Genomic DNA, 13611 nt, shown 5'->3' with positions numbered 1-13611 from the left:
CAAAAGAGTCTGTAGAGTGTGATGCCACTTATATAAAGTTCAAAGAGAGGAAAAAACAAAATATTAGCTTAGGAATGCACATATAGGTAGCAAAACTGTAAGGAAAAATAAATAAATAATCATCACAAAAGACAGGCTCATGATTATCTTTAAGAAAAAGAAGAAAACTGTAACTGAGGAGGGGCACCTGTGTGTTGGGGGGGGCAGTGTTTGGGTGTGTGCACCCTTGCATGAGTGGTGATAATGTTCTATCTTCTGGCCTAGGAGATTGCTTGGGAGTGTTTATTTTATAATTATTTATTAACTACGTGCATAGGTATTATGCACTTTTCTGTATGTATTATATTTCCCAGTGAAGAAAAATCTTAAAACTGTTATACAAGTTTTCTTTCCACAAAATTAACCTCAGTTTCTGGCTCCAGCTTCTTTGCTGGAATAACTGCTTATGAGCTATACCTCAAATGAATTTCATGTGGTTGCTCTCCCTGTAATCTTAACTTGGAATCCTTCCTTTCTTTAAAAAAATTTTTTTAAGTCTAAATAACTCATCCGTCGGTGGTTACACTTACACAAGTTTTCCATAAAACACAGTTTTTATTTTTTTAAGTCAATGGTTGAAAATACCATTCAAAGATGTATTAGAGAAAAAATACCTTCTCTACTCTAGCTTTCCTTTGGCGGCTCACAGAATTGTCACTTTAAAATGCATCTCATTATTGAAACACAATCTAGTAAATACTGCACTGAAACAGAATCTATCCAATACCATAATGTGAGACATATTAAAAACATCTGTGCTTTCCATTTAACATTATAGTAAACTTCCCACATTGTGTAACATGTTCCAATACTTGTGTCATTAGGTCTTTAGTAATGTTTTATATGCGTATTCTCAAGGTATTTGCTGTCAAAGGAATGCAGTTTCTTTTTTCCATCTGTGTTCCACGTGTTATTTCAAACATTTTTATCTTCACAAGAAGAAAACTATTTTCCCAATGGTATGTTGCTTTTTGACTTTTTATTTTTAAGGAAGCTCAGAAAAGGCTTCATAGCATTTATAATTGGTGAATTTTCTTTAAAGTATTGGCTTGAATCATACACTCCTTAAATATTTTAGAAATATTGTTGAGCTTTATGAGTTTGGATGTCTACTTTTTAAGTGGTTAGCTAATAGTGATTAGTTCAGAACATCATTATCTGTAATACATAATTTGGGTGAAGATGTTAGTAAAAGTAAATATAAATTCATACTTAAAACAGTTTTAGAAATAATTTTAACTAGCATTGCCAACTTCTTGTCAGATCTAATTAGTCATTAGTTTTTCATCTTGCAGTGTAGCTCCAAAAAGGGTGCCAGAAATGTCAGCTCAGCCCATTGTGTTTGCCTGTTCTTGCATTATTAACACTGTCTCCACTGATCCATGCTATAATAGTTTACTTAAATATGATCTATAAATCCATTTAGTTAGACACAGAAACTGCAACATGTGGCAATATGTTAAAAGTGAACAAAGGAGAGAGTCCTCCCCTCCCCACACAGTGAGCAGCTGTGCTACCACCCTCTCCCCAGAGCACCCTGAGTGCCTGCCCACTTAATGGATCAAGTTTGGGGTGCCACTACCAATCCTCACATTAAATATTAGTAGGGCTTAATTTCTTTCCCTCTTTTTTTTGGGGGGGGGAAATATATGTGTTTGAAGATAAAAGTTCAAATATCTTTTCTGGAATTTCAGGGGTCAACTTCTGTATCTTACACTCATATGTGGCTACATTTTATCTGGGGATAAGAACATCTATCAGAATGAATATGAAACAGTGGCATTCAAGCCAGGAAAATAGAAAAACATACTGTTTGGGCTGGAGGACCTTCCTTGTGTGTTCTGCAGTGACCTTGAAGTTGGAGGACATATGATAATCCAATTTGTTACACCCTGGTAAAAGTGCAAACAAACAAACAAACACTTAATGCTACTAATGAGGGAAACTACAAATATATAAACCAAATAAAAATTGTACATAAAAGAGAATTAATTATTTAAAAAGTAGTCTTAAGATAATTATGAAAAGAATCTTTAAGATATCAGGAAATGGACCATCTGTGACACTGTATTAGCCAAGATAAGTAATACTAGCTGCTGTAATAATTGACCCCAGAATGTCTGGCTTAACTCAGTAAAGATCTATTTTCTCACCCATATCACAATACAAAGCATGCTGTGAGGGGGCTCTGCTGTAACTAGTCATTCAGAGACTCAGGCTTCTTCTAAGCTGCAGATAAACACATGGCTTCAAGGCTGACCCGGCTTCATCCAGTTGGTAGACGGAGGGATGAAAAAAAATGGAGAAGGTCCACCTTCTCTTAACTGCTCAGCAGGGATCATATTTCACTAGTGAGAACTAATCACATGGCCCTATCTACATGCAAAAACTTCGGGAAATGTACTTTATCTATGGGTTCCGGAAGAGGAAATGGGTTTGGTGAGCATCTAGACAGGCTTGTCATATAAACAGAGGTTGGTCTAGGGATTCCAAAGCTATAACTTGAGTATCACCAGGTCTGACTTTGGAAATCCCTTGGGAAGCCTCTACCACTCTCTTTTCTGCCTGCTGTAATAAAGGAATCAGAACACCAGCACTAATTTTAGCTCTTGCTGTTCCCTGAATCAGCCACGATCTTCCACATCTCTACCTCTGCATGTGATTTGTATATGACGTCTGTCCATTCTTTCCACCAATACTTCTAACCACCAATTCCTCCAAATCTAGCAAGCTTCTCTTCATCTTCTAAGACCTAACACAATGGTTACTTCCTCCATGAACGTCTCTCTGATGACACACAAGACACATATCTCTTCTTAATGTTCACTGAACTTTATCCATGTACTTTGTTCCTACCTCTATTACTGAATGCATAAGCCTGTATTATAATTTTTACGGAACAAGTATGTTTTCAAAAGGATTGGATGCATTAATATTCACAACACGGTGACCATTAACAATATTGAATAGATTTAGCTTCTCAAGGGTGAGGACAGAGTCTTATGTATCTTAGTATCTCCCATGCCTACCAGCACAGACCTGGCTCACATACTCAATAACTGAGGAAAAAATGAACACTGTCTCCCTTCCTTCCACTTCCCAGCAACTCTAACTCTTAACTCTCTCTCTCTCTCATATATATATATATATATATATATATATATATATATATATATAGTGGTGAAACACAAAATTTACCATTTTCACCATTTAAAAGTATACATTACTATATGCACCTTGTTTGCAACAGATCTTTTAACTTTTTCATCTTACAAAATGGAAACTTTATACTCACAGAATTCCCCATTTTCCTCTCCCCTCAGCCCCTTAAAACCAGCATTCTGCTTTCTGTTTCTAAGAGTTTGACCGCCTTAGATACCTCATATAAGTGGAATAAGCAGTCTTTGTCTTTCTATGACTAGCTTATTGCCCTGGAGATTCATTCATGTTGTAACATATGACAAGATTTCCCCCTTTTTTAAGGCTGAATAATATTTCATTGTACGTATATACTACATTTTTCTTATTCATTCACCCACTCTAGTGTCTTTGTTTTTGACTTGTGGTTACTGGAGGGGATCGATGACCCCAGAGAAAAGGTGATCCTGTACTCTCAAAGATTTCAGGATGTTTTAGGTTCTAGAGACTAAAAGAGAAACTATACTGAGTGCAAAGGAAATTAGATTTTTAAAAAATCAGTGACAACATAAAGAAAGCCCCCCATTATACCCTATTTGAGCATGAGAAACTATTAAACTACTTTCAGTTGAGCAACCAAGGGCCCATAATAAAAAGTTGTTCACATTCCAAAGGGCTCTTACCCTAGGCTTTTCACTGTCCTACTCAGCACCTCCTGTTTCATACCCTCAAAATAGCTCGGTTGAGAAAAGAAACAGCAACATTTTAAAGTCGGGCTAAATAAATAAATAAATAAAAGGATAAACAAGAACTCTTTCAACACAGAGCATTTGTAAGAATTTTCATGTTTATGGAGAAGCAGAGCCCCAGAGTAAACTCTGGCCCTTCTTGGAATTAGTGGATTCCAGTCTTCATTTGCATTGAGGCAGTTTGAGGCCCTTTGGGGACATTCATAGCCTTTACTTCAGGGCGTTATCATGAAAGAATCTAAAGTATCCTTGCATTAGCATGATCGTTATTTTTTCAGCTGGTCTGAGGAGGTATTATTAAACATGTGGCCATAATGTGTACAGGAAAATCTCCACGTAAATAAACTAGCATTTAGCATGTAAACACAAACACCTCACTCGTAACTGGTTTCTCAAACTATCATAATAAGAACCTCAACACTTAAAAAAAAAAAGCAAAAAATCCTTAAGTTTTTGGTAAAAGATGCCGAATATAGCTTGAAGTAGTAAATAATCCTTCTGAAGCGATATTAGCGAATTAGTTGCTGCGTGAACAAAGAACCCTTTCTGCACCAGGATGAATGTTGCCTTTATTTTTTTCCTCACAAGTATGATTCTAGAAAACAGCTGTACTACATGTTGACAAATGACAAAGCGGCAGACTTGCTAAAACACTTTTTGGTCAAGGCCAAGAGGGGAAAAAAAAAAAAATGGGGCTGCTGGAGCGGCCAGCGAGCTGGACTCCCAGGGAAGCTGGCTTCCCTCACCTTTTTTTTCCAGTCTTTAGGGAGCAGGGGCCTCACCGACCCACCCTCCCCTTTCCCCGGCTCTGGTTACAGCCTGTCGAGTTGAACAAACTTGCTGCAGGCGGATTGGCGATCGGGAACTCTCGGGCTGGGGCTTCGTATTTATTAATTTATATTCCGCGGCGCCCCGCACGCGGGCCGCTCCTTTGTACCCGGCCGCCGCCGCCCGGGCTCCGGGGCCTCAGCGGGGAGCGCGGCCCCCTCGTCCTCCCGACCCCCAAGGCCGGCACGTGCTGCTCCCGCCCGCCCGCCCGGCCCGCCCGGCCCGCCCGGCCCGCCAAGGGGGCGGAGGCCCGGCTTTTCTCCTACCCTCTCTGGGCCAGAAGGAGGAGGAGCGGCGGCGGCAGCAGCAGCAGCAGCCGGAGGAGGCGACTGCTGCCCGGCCGAGGGAGCGCGGCGGAGCGGGGTTACGGCGTCCGGCAACGCTCGGCGGCCGCCGGGGAGGCGGGAGCGGCGCAGCCGGCCGGGATGTTCCCTGGCACTTCCTGACTGGCTGGCCGCGCGCACACGGCCAGACTCGCACGCCCTCGGCCCCCGTGGCTCGCTCGCTCGCTGGCTCGCGCGGGCCCGCTCTGCGTCGGCCGCGCAGCGGGGGAGGCGCGCTAGGGGGGACGCGGCCCGGCATGAGCTGATTGCGGGTGGATACGCCGCGGACGGGCTCCTAGAAGCCGTGAGGAGCCGCTTTTCTCCGAGTCGCCGCCCTGCCCTTGGATTTGAGAGCATGTATGTACGCGTCGCGGTCCTGCCATTGTCTCTACCCCAGCGCGTGCCGTGCGCCCCTGGACGAGGGGCTCGTGCCCACCCCCGCCGCGCGCTGCCCCCCGCACTTCCTGTTGGGATGAAAGGGAGCCTCGCGCTGACCACGCGCCTTTTCTCCCCCTCTCCCCCGTCTCTGCCGTGTAGGTCCATTCACATCGTGGCGCTGGGAAACGAGGGGGACGCGTTTCACCAGGACAATCGGCCGTCGGGGCTCATCCGCACTTACCTGGGGAGAAGCCCGCTGGTCTCAGGGGACGAAAGCAGCTTGTTGCTGAACGCGACCAGTGCGGTCGCGCGTCCCGTGTTCACCGAGTATCAGGCCAGCGCGTTTGGGAATGTCAAGCTAGTGGTCCACGACTGTCCCGTCTGGGTAAGGGCCCGCAGCTGCTCTGTGCAGAGGCTGATGGAGCTTTCCTTTTCTTTCTCTTTTTTTTTTTCTCCTCCCCCTTTTTCCCGTTTCATGAATGAGGACGTCTGGGTCACCTGGGGAGAGTTTTTAAACATTGGGGGAAAATCTTTGGTCCTTCGTTTCATTGGGCAGGGGCCAGTCTAGTCAGAGAACACTCTTAGAAGGGAAAAAGCCCCAGTGGGAATGTGAAGCACTTAACGCGTACACTTCACGACTGTGGGTTGTCCCTTGGTAGACAGCTGACTGAATGTCCCAACCCCAAGGGACGAGGTCAGTAAGTTTCACCAGCAGACAGCAATGTTTTTTCATGCCTACCCTGTGGGTGATATAAAATATTAGTGTTCTAAAAATAAAGATCTCTGAAAGCTCAACACAGCAAAAATACATTTCACTGGGGCAGCTCAGAAATAGGACCCCTGGAAAGGGGGCGGGAAAGACGGACTGAGAATTAATTTTAAACGATTCTTTTATAGCACTATCCACCTTTGAAAAAATTTAATTAGTGTTTTTAATTTTAATAATGCGGGTATTCTTGATATATTTAGCCATTTCTTTTTAGTGACCTGTAAATCAGAAATATTGCTAATACTGTTTTGGGACTTGAAAAAGCTTTAAAATTTGCTATAATTGAAAGAAATCGTAATGAAGTTGATAAATGCTAGTCTAATTCTTGAGTGATAAAAGAAGAAATCTAGTCTCTAACATGTATAAATGTTTTCAGTACACAATAACATCATGTTTTGAATGTTTTCATGTAATCTTACTCGAAAGTTTCTGATTCTTTACTAGTATAAAACTTATGCTGCAGCTAAGTATTATATTTTATAACAGAAGAAAGTTTAATGTCTAAAAAAATACAGATATCATTATGTGAGATTTACATTTAAACTGCCCTTTAAGAAAACCGAATTAGGGACTATAGGGAACTAATACACCTTTCCAAAGAAATGTATAGAATGTACATAAAAACATTTCTTATGCAAATTCCCATATTACTGAAAGAAAAGATCACTTGCCCAAATAAATTTTCAGCTAAAATAAATTTAATAGGCTAAAATAAATGAAAAATGGGCTTTTTCAATAACAGGGATGCTATTAAATTCCTAATTATGACAGTGATGATGCTGATCATAGGAAGCATTGGTAGAGAACTTACTGGCTGGAGTCCATGCAAACAAATGAAACCCTTCTTTTACTTTTGTCATTTCATTGTGAAAAATCTTACAGTCTAAAAACTAATTGGTTCTACACTCAGTTGAACAAATGTTGAGTGAATAGAGTAAATAAATGTAGGGAAAATAAAATAAGCTGAATTAGGATGTTAGGATAACCTTTCTTGCTTTTTCTTTGAGCAGTGAATTCTTTCCTTTTTATGTTGTTAGTTTAGCAAAAGCAAATACTTGTGATCCCATGGATTGTAGTAAATGAAATCTTGCAAATCGATTGAAATAAGCCTTCACAGTCTGGATTTTTTTGGTCTTAAGTTTATTGTTATGTTTTATTATGTTAATCACCTTTTGTTTGGTTAGACTCTGGCCTTTTTTAAGACATTGAGTTTGTAACCAGGCACAGTTTTCTGGGTTATAGTGGTCTTCAGACATAGTAGAATACATTTGTAGAGCTACTCTTTATAAGGTGCTTTTCTTCTCTTGGTGGTAAGTAAAAGCCCGTTAGAGATATGAAAGTTGATTGTATTCATCAGCTGGTATTTGCCATGTACTGAATCAGAATATTAAACATAGCAGAGCAGATAGAGCACAGGTTTTGATATCAAAAGGACCTGATTTCAGATCCTTACCTTGTGAGTTAGTGTCTGTGTTGCTGGGTAAAGTCACTCATCCTCTCTTAGCGTTATTTTCTCTGTGTGTAAAATAAACATAATAATCCCTGCCTCCCAGAGCTGTGCTGAAGAATAAATGAGTTAGTATGTGTAAAGTTCTTAGCATCCAGACGGGCATGTAGTAAGTAATCAATAAGCGGTAGCTACGATAATATAAAGTGTTTATCACAACTTTAGTATATCCGTGTATTGCTTAAATGAAGCAAAAGTAAAGTTTGCCCACACATCATTCAAGATCTCCACACAAACAAAGTACATAGAGGCAGCCGTGTTAGTACTTAGTAGATGCTGTATTCAGCCTCACAACCAAGTAGAATAAAATTGTTGTTTTGCTGTAAAAATTAAGATTATTTTTCAAAAGATGAGTTCCATTCCCCAAATGTGGCTCCAAGCCTTGTGTTGCATAACTGCCTAGAGGAAATCCTGGAACTGATTTACAAGGGGTGGGAGAATTTGATTTCCTTCATATTTCTAGAAACCAGTGGAGCATTTTCTCTTTGAGACAGTTTGAGAAGAAATGTGGCATTGTTTTCTTGGAGTTAGAGTGAGATAGTTGTGCTTCTCTTCCCTAGTTTTCTTCTGTATATCCGCAGCCTCACTCTGGATCTTTGCCATATATACTTGGCACTTTTTAAATAAATGTGCTTCAAATTCATTACATGTAGCTTATTGTTTAGTATGTCTCTGAAACCCACGCTTTTTTGTTATATTATTATTTCATTTCTAGATCTTTTCCTGTTTACCAAAAATATTCCATAAAAAGCAATGAGATAATACATGCACACTTTTCTTGGGCAGGGTTTGAAGCTCTGATTTGTATTAAAAATAAAATTATTTATAGATTTATATCCTCAGTACCACAGAGTTAATGAAGCCAAAACCCATTTCCTCATGACATTTTCCCTTAAATGTCTCCTTTTTCTTTCTACACGTCTCCAGTAACTCTGGAATTTTGAACTATTTGGAATGCAGAGAGCAGTTACTTTTGATTTGTTCTCTCAGAGTTAAATGGCTGCTTGATATTGGTCCCACTTAAGTTTAGTTTGTTCATCCCATTCATCTGACTTTGTCCTCTTTCTTTATTGTATTTATATACCCTGTTGTACGTATATACTTTGAGCTTGAATACTGTAACAGATACAGCTGGAACTGAATGGGTTTTGTGGTTTGGGATTTGGAAATTAGCATAGAGCTCTGCTGGGAAGCTTTCACATTTTCTTGATCTGTGTCCCAATTCACTTCTCCCTCCTCTTACATCCTCCACTAAGTTCAAGAATTTTACCTTTGCTGTTTATATCCCCATAGTTTGCGTTTTTATTTTTTGGTTTTTAAATCTTCCTTTAAAAAGGCTCTGTCCATCCTACTCTCAGTAAAGTATTCATATCTAAAAATTCTGCAATTCTTGTTATGCAGAATATACTTGTAGGAAATGGGCAGGTTGTGAGGGTGTAGGGAATTGGGAGAGGCTTTGCTGGGGCATGGCGGTGTACTGGTGAGAAGAAGCTCTCTGCAAAAGGGCATTGCTGTGACACTTCTCCAGAATTTTCTAACAGGATAAAAGCTCTGTCACAACTAATTGATTCAAACCCTGGTTTGGACTCATATTTCAAAGTGCAGACTTTCATAGCCCAACAGTTTTGGACTTGTTAGCCATATCTAGCTGTCTATTTTCTTAATCTAGCTTTATTACATCCTAGGAATACATACCAAAGGCCACAAGAAAGGACAAATAATGATTAATAGTTAACCAGAATGTGAGAAGGAAGCCACTTATGCATATTTAGCAATGGTATTAAGGTACATAACGATATTTTTCTTATACCACTATTCACACAGTAACTTTGAAAAATTATTTTTAAAATATCAAGGTGCAAAGTTTTAAGGCATAGCGTCCATAATAAATTACTTTTGGCCCTAATTCTAAATATAAATATTATTAGCTGTAGTCCAAAAGTAAACATTTCAAAATTGGAAAGGTTTATCCTGAATTTTTAATTGATAAGAACAAAATACATGAATTGCACGTATACTCCTTACCATGTTAACATCATCTTATAATACACACTATCTTTTTGTGGAGGCATACCCCTCCGTGCCCCTTGTTCCCCTCACATGCACACTATATATATGCAGTACTGTCGAAAGAATGGATAAAGTTGAAAAATATATATGAATTTTGAGATATGGATAAAATATATGGAACTCCACAGAAGTCACAGGGTATTATCAATACAATCTAAATGACTGAACAATCCTGCGTTATCTAACTGGGTCACAGAAAATCCTCTGAAGCTTCCTTACTCACATTGATGCTCTTGCATCTAATGCATAGTGTTAATTTTTGAAACTATTAGGTGATAAAGCTATGGCATAATTTTATTTTCTTTTCTTGTATATGGTATTTTATTTATTTTTTACTTCATGTGCATAAATCTAGCATTCTGATTTTTTGTACTTAGTCCTAGTGGATTTTTTTTTTTTTTTAACGTCTTTATTGGAGTATAATTGCTTTACAATGGTGTGTTAGTTGCTGCTTTATAACAAAGTGAATCCGCTATACATACACATATATCCCCATATCTCCTCCCTCTTGCGTCTCCCTCCTGCCCTCCCTATCCCACCCCTCTAGGTGGTCACAAAGCACCGAACTGATCTCCCTGTGCTATGGGGCTGCTTCCCATTAGCTATCTGTTTTACATTTGGTAGTATATATAAGTCCATGACACTCTCTCACTTCATCCCAGCTTACCCTTCCCCCTCCCCATGTCAAGTCCATTCTCTACATCTGTGTCTTTATTTTTGTCCTGCCCCTAAGTTCTTCTTTTTTTTTTTTTAGATTCCATATATATGTGTTAGCATACAGTACTTGTTTTTCTCTTTCTGACTTACTTCACTCTGTACGACAGACTCTAGGTCCATCCACCTCACTACAGATAGCTCAATTTCGTTTCCTTTTATGGCTGAGTAATATTCCATTGTATATATGTGCCACATCTTCTTTATCCATTCATCTGTCCATGAGCACTTAGGTTGCTTCCATGTCCTGGCTGTTGTAAATAGCTCTGCAATGAACATTGTGATACATGACTCTTACGGTTTTCTCAGTAAAAAAAAATGCCCAGTAGTGGGATTGCTGTGTCATATGGTAGTTCTATTTGTAGTTTTTTAAGGAACCTTCATACTGTTCTCCATAGTGGCTGTATCAATTTACATTTCCACCAACAGTGCAAGAGGGTTCCCTTTTCTCCACACCCTCTCCAGCATTTACTGTTTGTAGATTTTTTGACGATGGCCATTCTGACTGGTGTGAGGTGATACCTCATTATATTTTTGATTTGCATTTCTCTAATGATTAGTGATGTTGAGCATTCTTTCATGTGTTTGTTGGCAATCTGTATATCTTCTTTGAAGAAATGTCTATTTAGGTCTTCTACCCATTTTTGGATTGGGTTGTTTGTTTTTTTGATATTGAGCTGCATGAGCTGCTTGTAAATTTTGGAGAATTTTTTATCCTTTGTCAGTTGCTTCATTTGCAAATATTTTCTCCCATTCAGAGGGTTGTCTTTTCATCTTGTTTATGTTTTTCTTTACTGTGCAAAAGCTTTTAAGTTTCATTAGGTCCCATTTGTTTATTTTTGGTTTTATTTCCATTTCTCTAGGAGATGGGTCAAAAAGGATCTTACTGTGATTTATGTCGTAGAGTGTTCTGCCTATGTTTTCCTCTAAGAGTTTTATAGTGTCTGACCTTACATTTAGATCTTTAATCCATTTTAAGTTTATTTTTGTGTATGATGTTAGGGAGTGTTCTAATTTCATTCTTTTACACATAGCTGTCCAGTTTTCCCAGCACCACTTATTGAAGAGGCTGTCTTTTCTCCATTGTATATTCTTGCCTCCTTTATCAAAGATAAGGTGGCCATATGTGCGTGGGTTTATCTCTGGGCTTTCGATCCTGTTCCATTGATCTATATTTCTGTTTTTATGCCAGTACCACACTGTCTTGATTACTGTAGCTTTGTAGCATAGTCTGAAGCCCGGGAACCTGATTCCTCCAGCTCCAGTTTTCTTTCTCAAGATTGCTCTGGCTATTTGGGGTCTTTTGTGTTTCCATACAATTGTGTAATTTTTTGTTCTAGTTCTGTGAAGAATGCCTTTGGTAGTTTGATAGGGATTGCATTGAATCTGTAGATTGCTTTGGGTAGTATAGTCATTTTCACACTGTTGATTCTTCCAATCCAAGAACATGGTATATCTCTTGATCTGTTTGTATCATCTTTAATTTATTTCATCAGTGTCTTATAATTTTCTGCATACAGGTCTTTTGTCTCCTTAGGTAGGTTTATTCCTAGGTATTTTATTCTTTTTGTTGCAGTGGTAAATGGGAGTGTTTCCTTAATTTCTCTTTCAGATTTTTCATCCTTAGTGTATAGGAATGCAAGAGAATTCTGTGCATTAGTTTTGTGTCCTGCTACTTTACAAAATTCATTGATTAGCTCTAATAGTTTTCTGGTAGCGTCTTTGGGATTCTTTACATAGAGTATCATGTCATCTGCAGACAGTGACAGCTTTCCTTCTTCTTTTCCAATATGGATTCCTTTTATTTCTTTTCTTCTCTGATTGCTGTGGCTAAAACTTCCAAAACTGTGTTGAATAATAGTGGTGAGAGTGGACAACCTTGTCTTGTTCCTGATCTTAGAGGAAATGGTTTCAGTTTTTCACCTCTGAGAACAATGTTGGCTGTGGATTTGTCACATATGGCCTGTATTATGTTGAGGTAAGTTCCCTCTATGCCTACTTTCTGCAGGGTTTTTATCATAAATGGGTGTTGAATTTTGTTGAAAGCTTTTTCTGCATCTATTGAGATGATCATATGGTTTTTATCCTTTAATTTGTTAATATGGTTTATCACATTGATTGATTTGCATATATTGAATAATCCTTGCATTCCTGGAATAAAAACCCCACTTGATCATGGTGTATGATCCTTTTAATGTGCTGTTGGATTCTGTTTGCTAGTGTTTTTGCACGTATGTTTATCAGTGATATTGGCCTGTAGTTTTCTTTTTTTGTGACATCTTTGTCTGGTTTTGGTATCAGGGTGATGGTGGCCTCATAGAATGAGTTTGGGAGTTTTGGAAGAGTTTGAGAAGGATAGGTGTTAGCTCTTCTCTAAGTGTTTGATAGAAGTCGCCTGTGAAGCCATCTGGTCCTGGGCTTTGGTTTGTTGGGAGATTTTTAATTACAGTCTCAATTTCAGTGCTTGTGATTGGCCTGTTATATTTTCTGTTTCTTCTTGGTTCAGTCTTGGAAGGTTGTGGTTTTCTAAGAATTTGTCCATTTCTTTTTTTTTTTTCAATACGTGGGCCTCTCACTGTTGTGGCCTCTCCCGTTGCGGAGCATAGGCTCCGGTCGCACAGGCTCAGTGGCCATGGCTCATGGGCCCAGCCGCTCCACGGCATGTGGGATCCTCCCAGTCCCCTGCATCGGCAGGCGGACTCTCAACCACTGCGCCACCAGGGAAGCCCCTGTCCGTTTCTTACAGGGTGTCCATTTTATTGGCATATAGCTGCTTGTAGTAATCTTTCATGATCCTTTGTATTTCTGCAGTGTCAGTTGTTACTTTTTCATTTCTAATTGTATTGATTTGAGTCTTCTCCCATTTTTTCTTGAAGAGTCTGGCTAATGTTTTGTGGCATAATTTTAAAACAAAGTGTTCATTTTTAAGTACAGGTGTTGAAAGAGGTTGCTTATTTCATCAGAGTCTCAGGAATTCTCTAGATTCTGTTTTATCACTACATAGTTGTCCAGGCTAAATGAATAAATTAAAAAATATAAAGACTTGATAGACTTCAAATGTTTTAAATTTTACGTAGTTACTTTTTTAAAAATAAA

At 39.3% G+C, this 13611-nt stretch overlaps 1 protein-coding gene across 3 annotated transcripts in view; it reads left to right on the top strand.

Moving 5' to 3' along the window:
* The first annotated feature begins 5009 nt into the window (after window positions 1–5009).
* Window positions 5010–13611, top strand: part of RHOBTB3 (Rho related BTB domain containing 3) — a 56244-nt gene continuing 47642 nt past the window's right edge. For 2 of the 3 annotated variants that reach the window (XM_032626287.1, XM_032626285.1), the window contains exons 1-2: window positions 5010–5434; window positions 5615–5840. In XM_032626287.1, the coding sequence (XP_032482178.1) occupies window positions 5433–5434; window positions 5615–5840 (228 nt within the window). In that variant the 5' untranslated portion in view covers window positions 5010–5432. Of the gene's footprint in view, window positions 5435–5549; window positions 5841–13611 lie in introns of those variants that run through there. The other variant, XM_032626286.1, reaches the window with a different exon arrangement.

Source organism: Phocoena sinus, chromosome 3, assembly GCF_008692025.1.
Source record: "Phocoena sinus isolate mPhoSin1 chromosome 3, mPhoSin1.pri, whole genome shotgun sequence".
NCBI classification, from domain to species: Eukaryota; Metazoa; Chordata; class Mammalia; order Artiodactyla; family Phocoenidae; genus Phocoena; species Phocoena sinus.
Note: the sequence above shows the minus strand (reverse complement) of the source record. Positions and strands in the feature narration are given on the sequence as shown.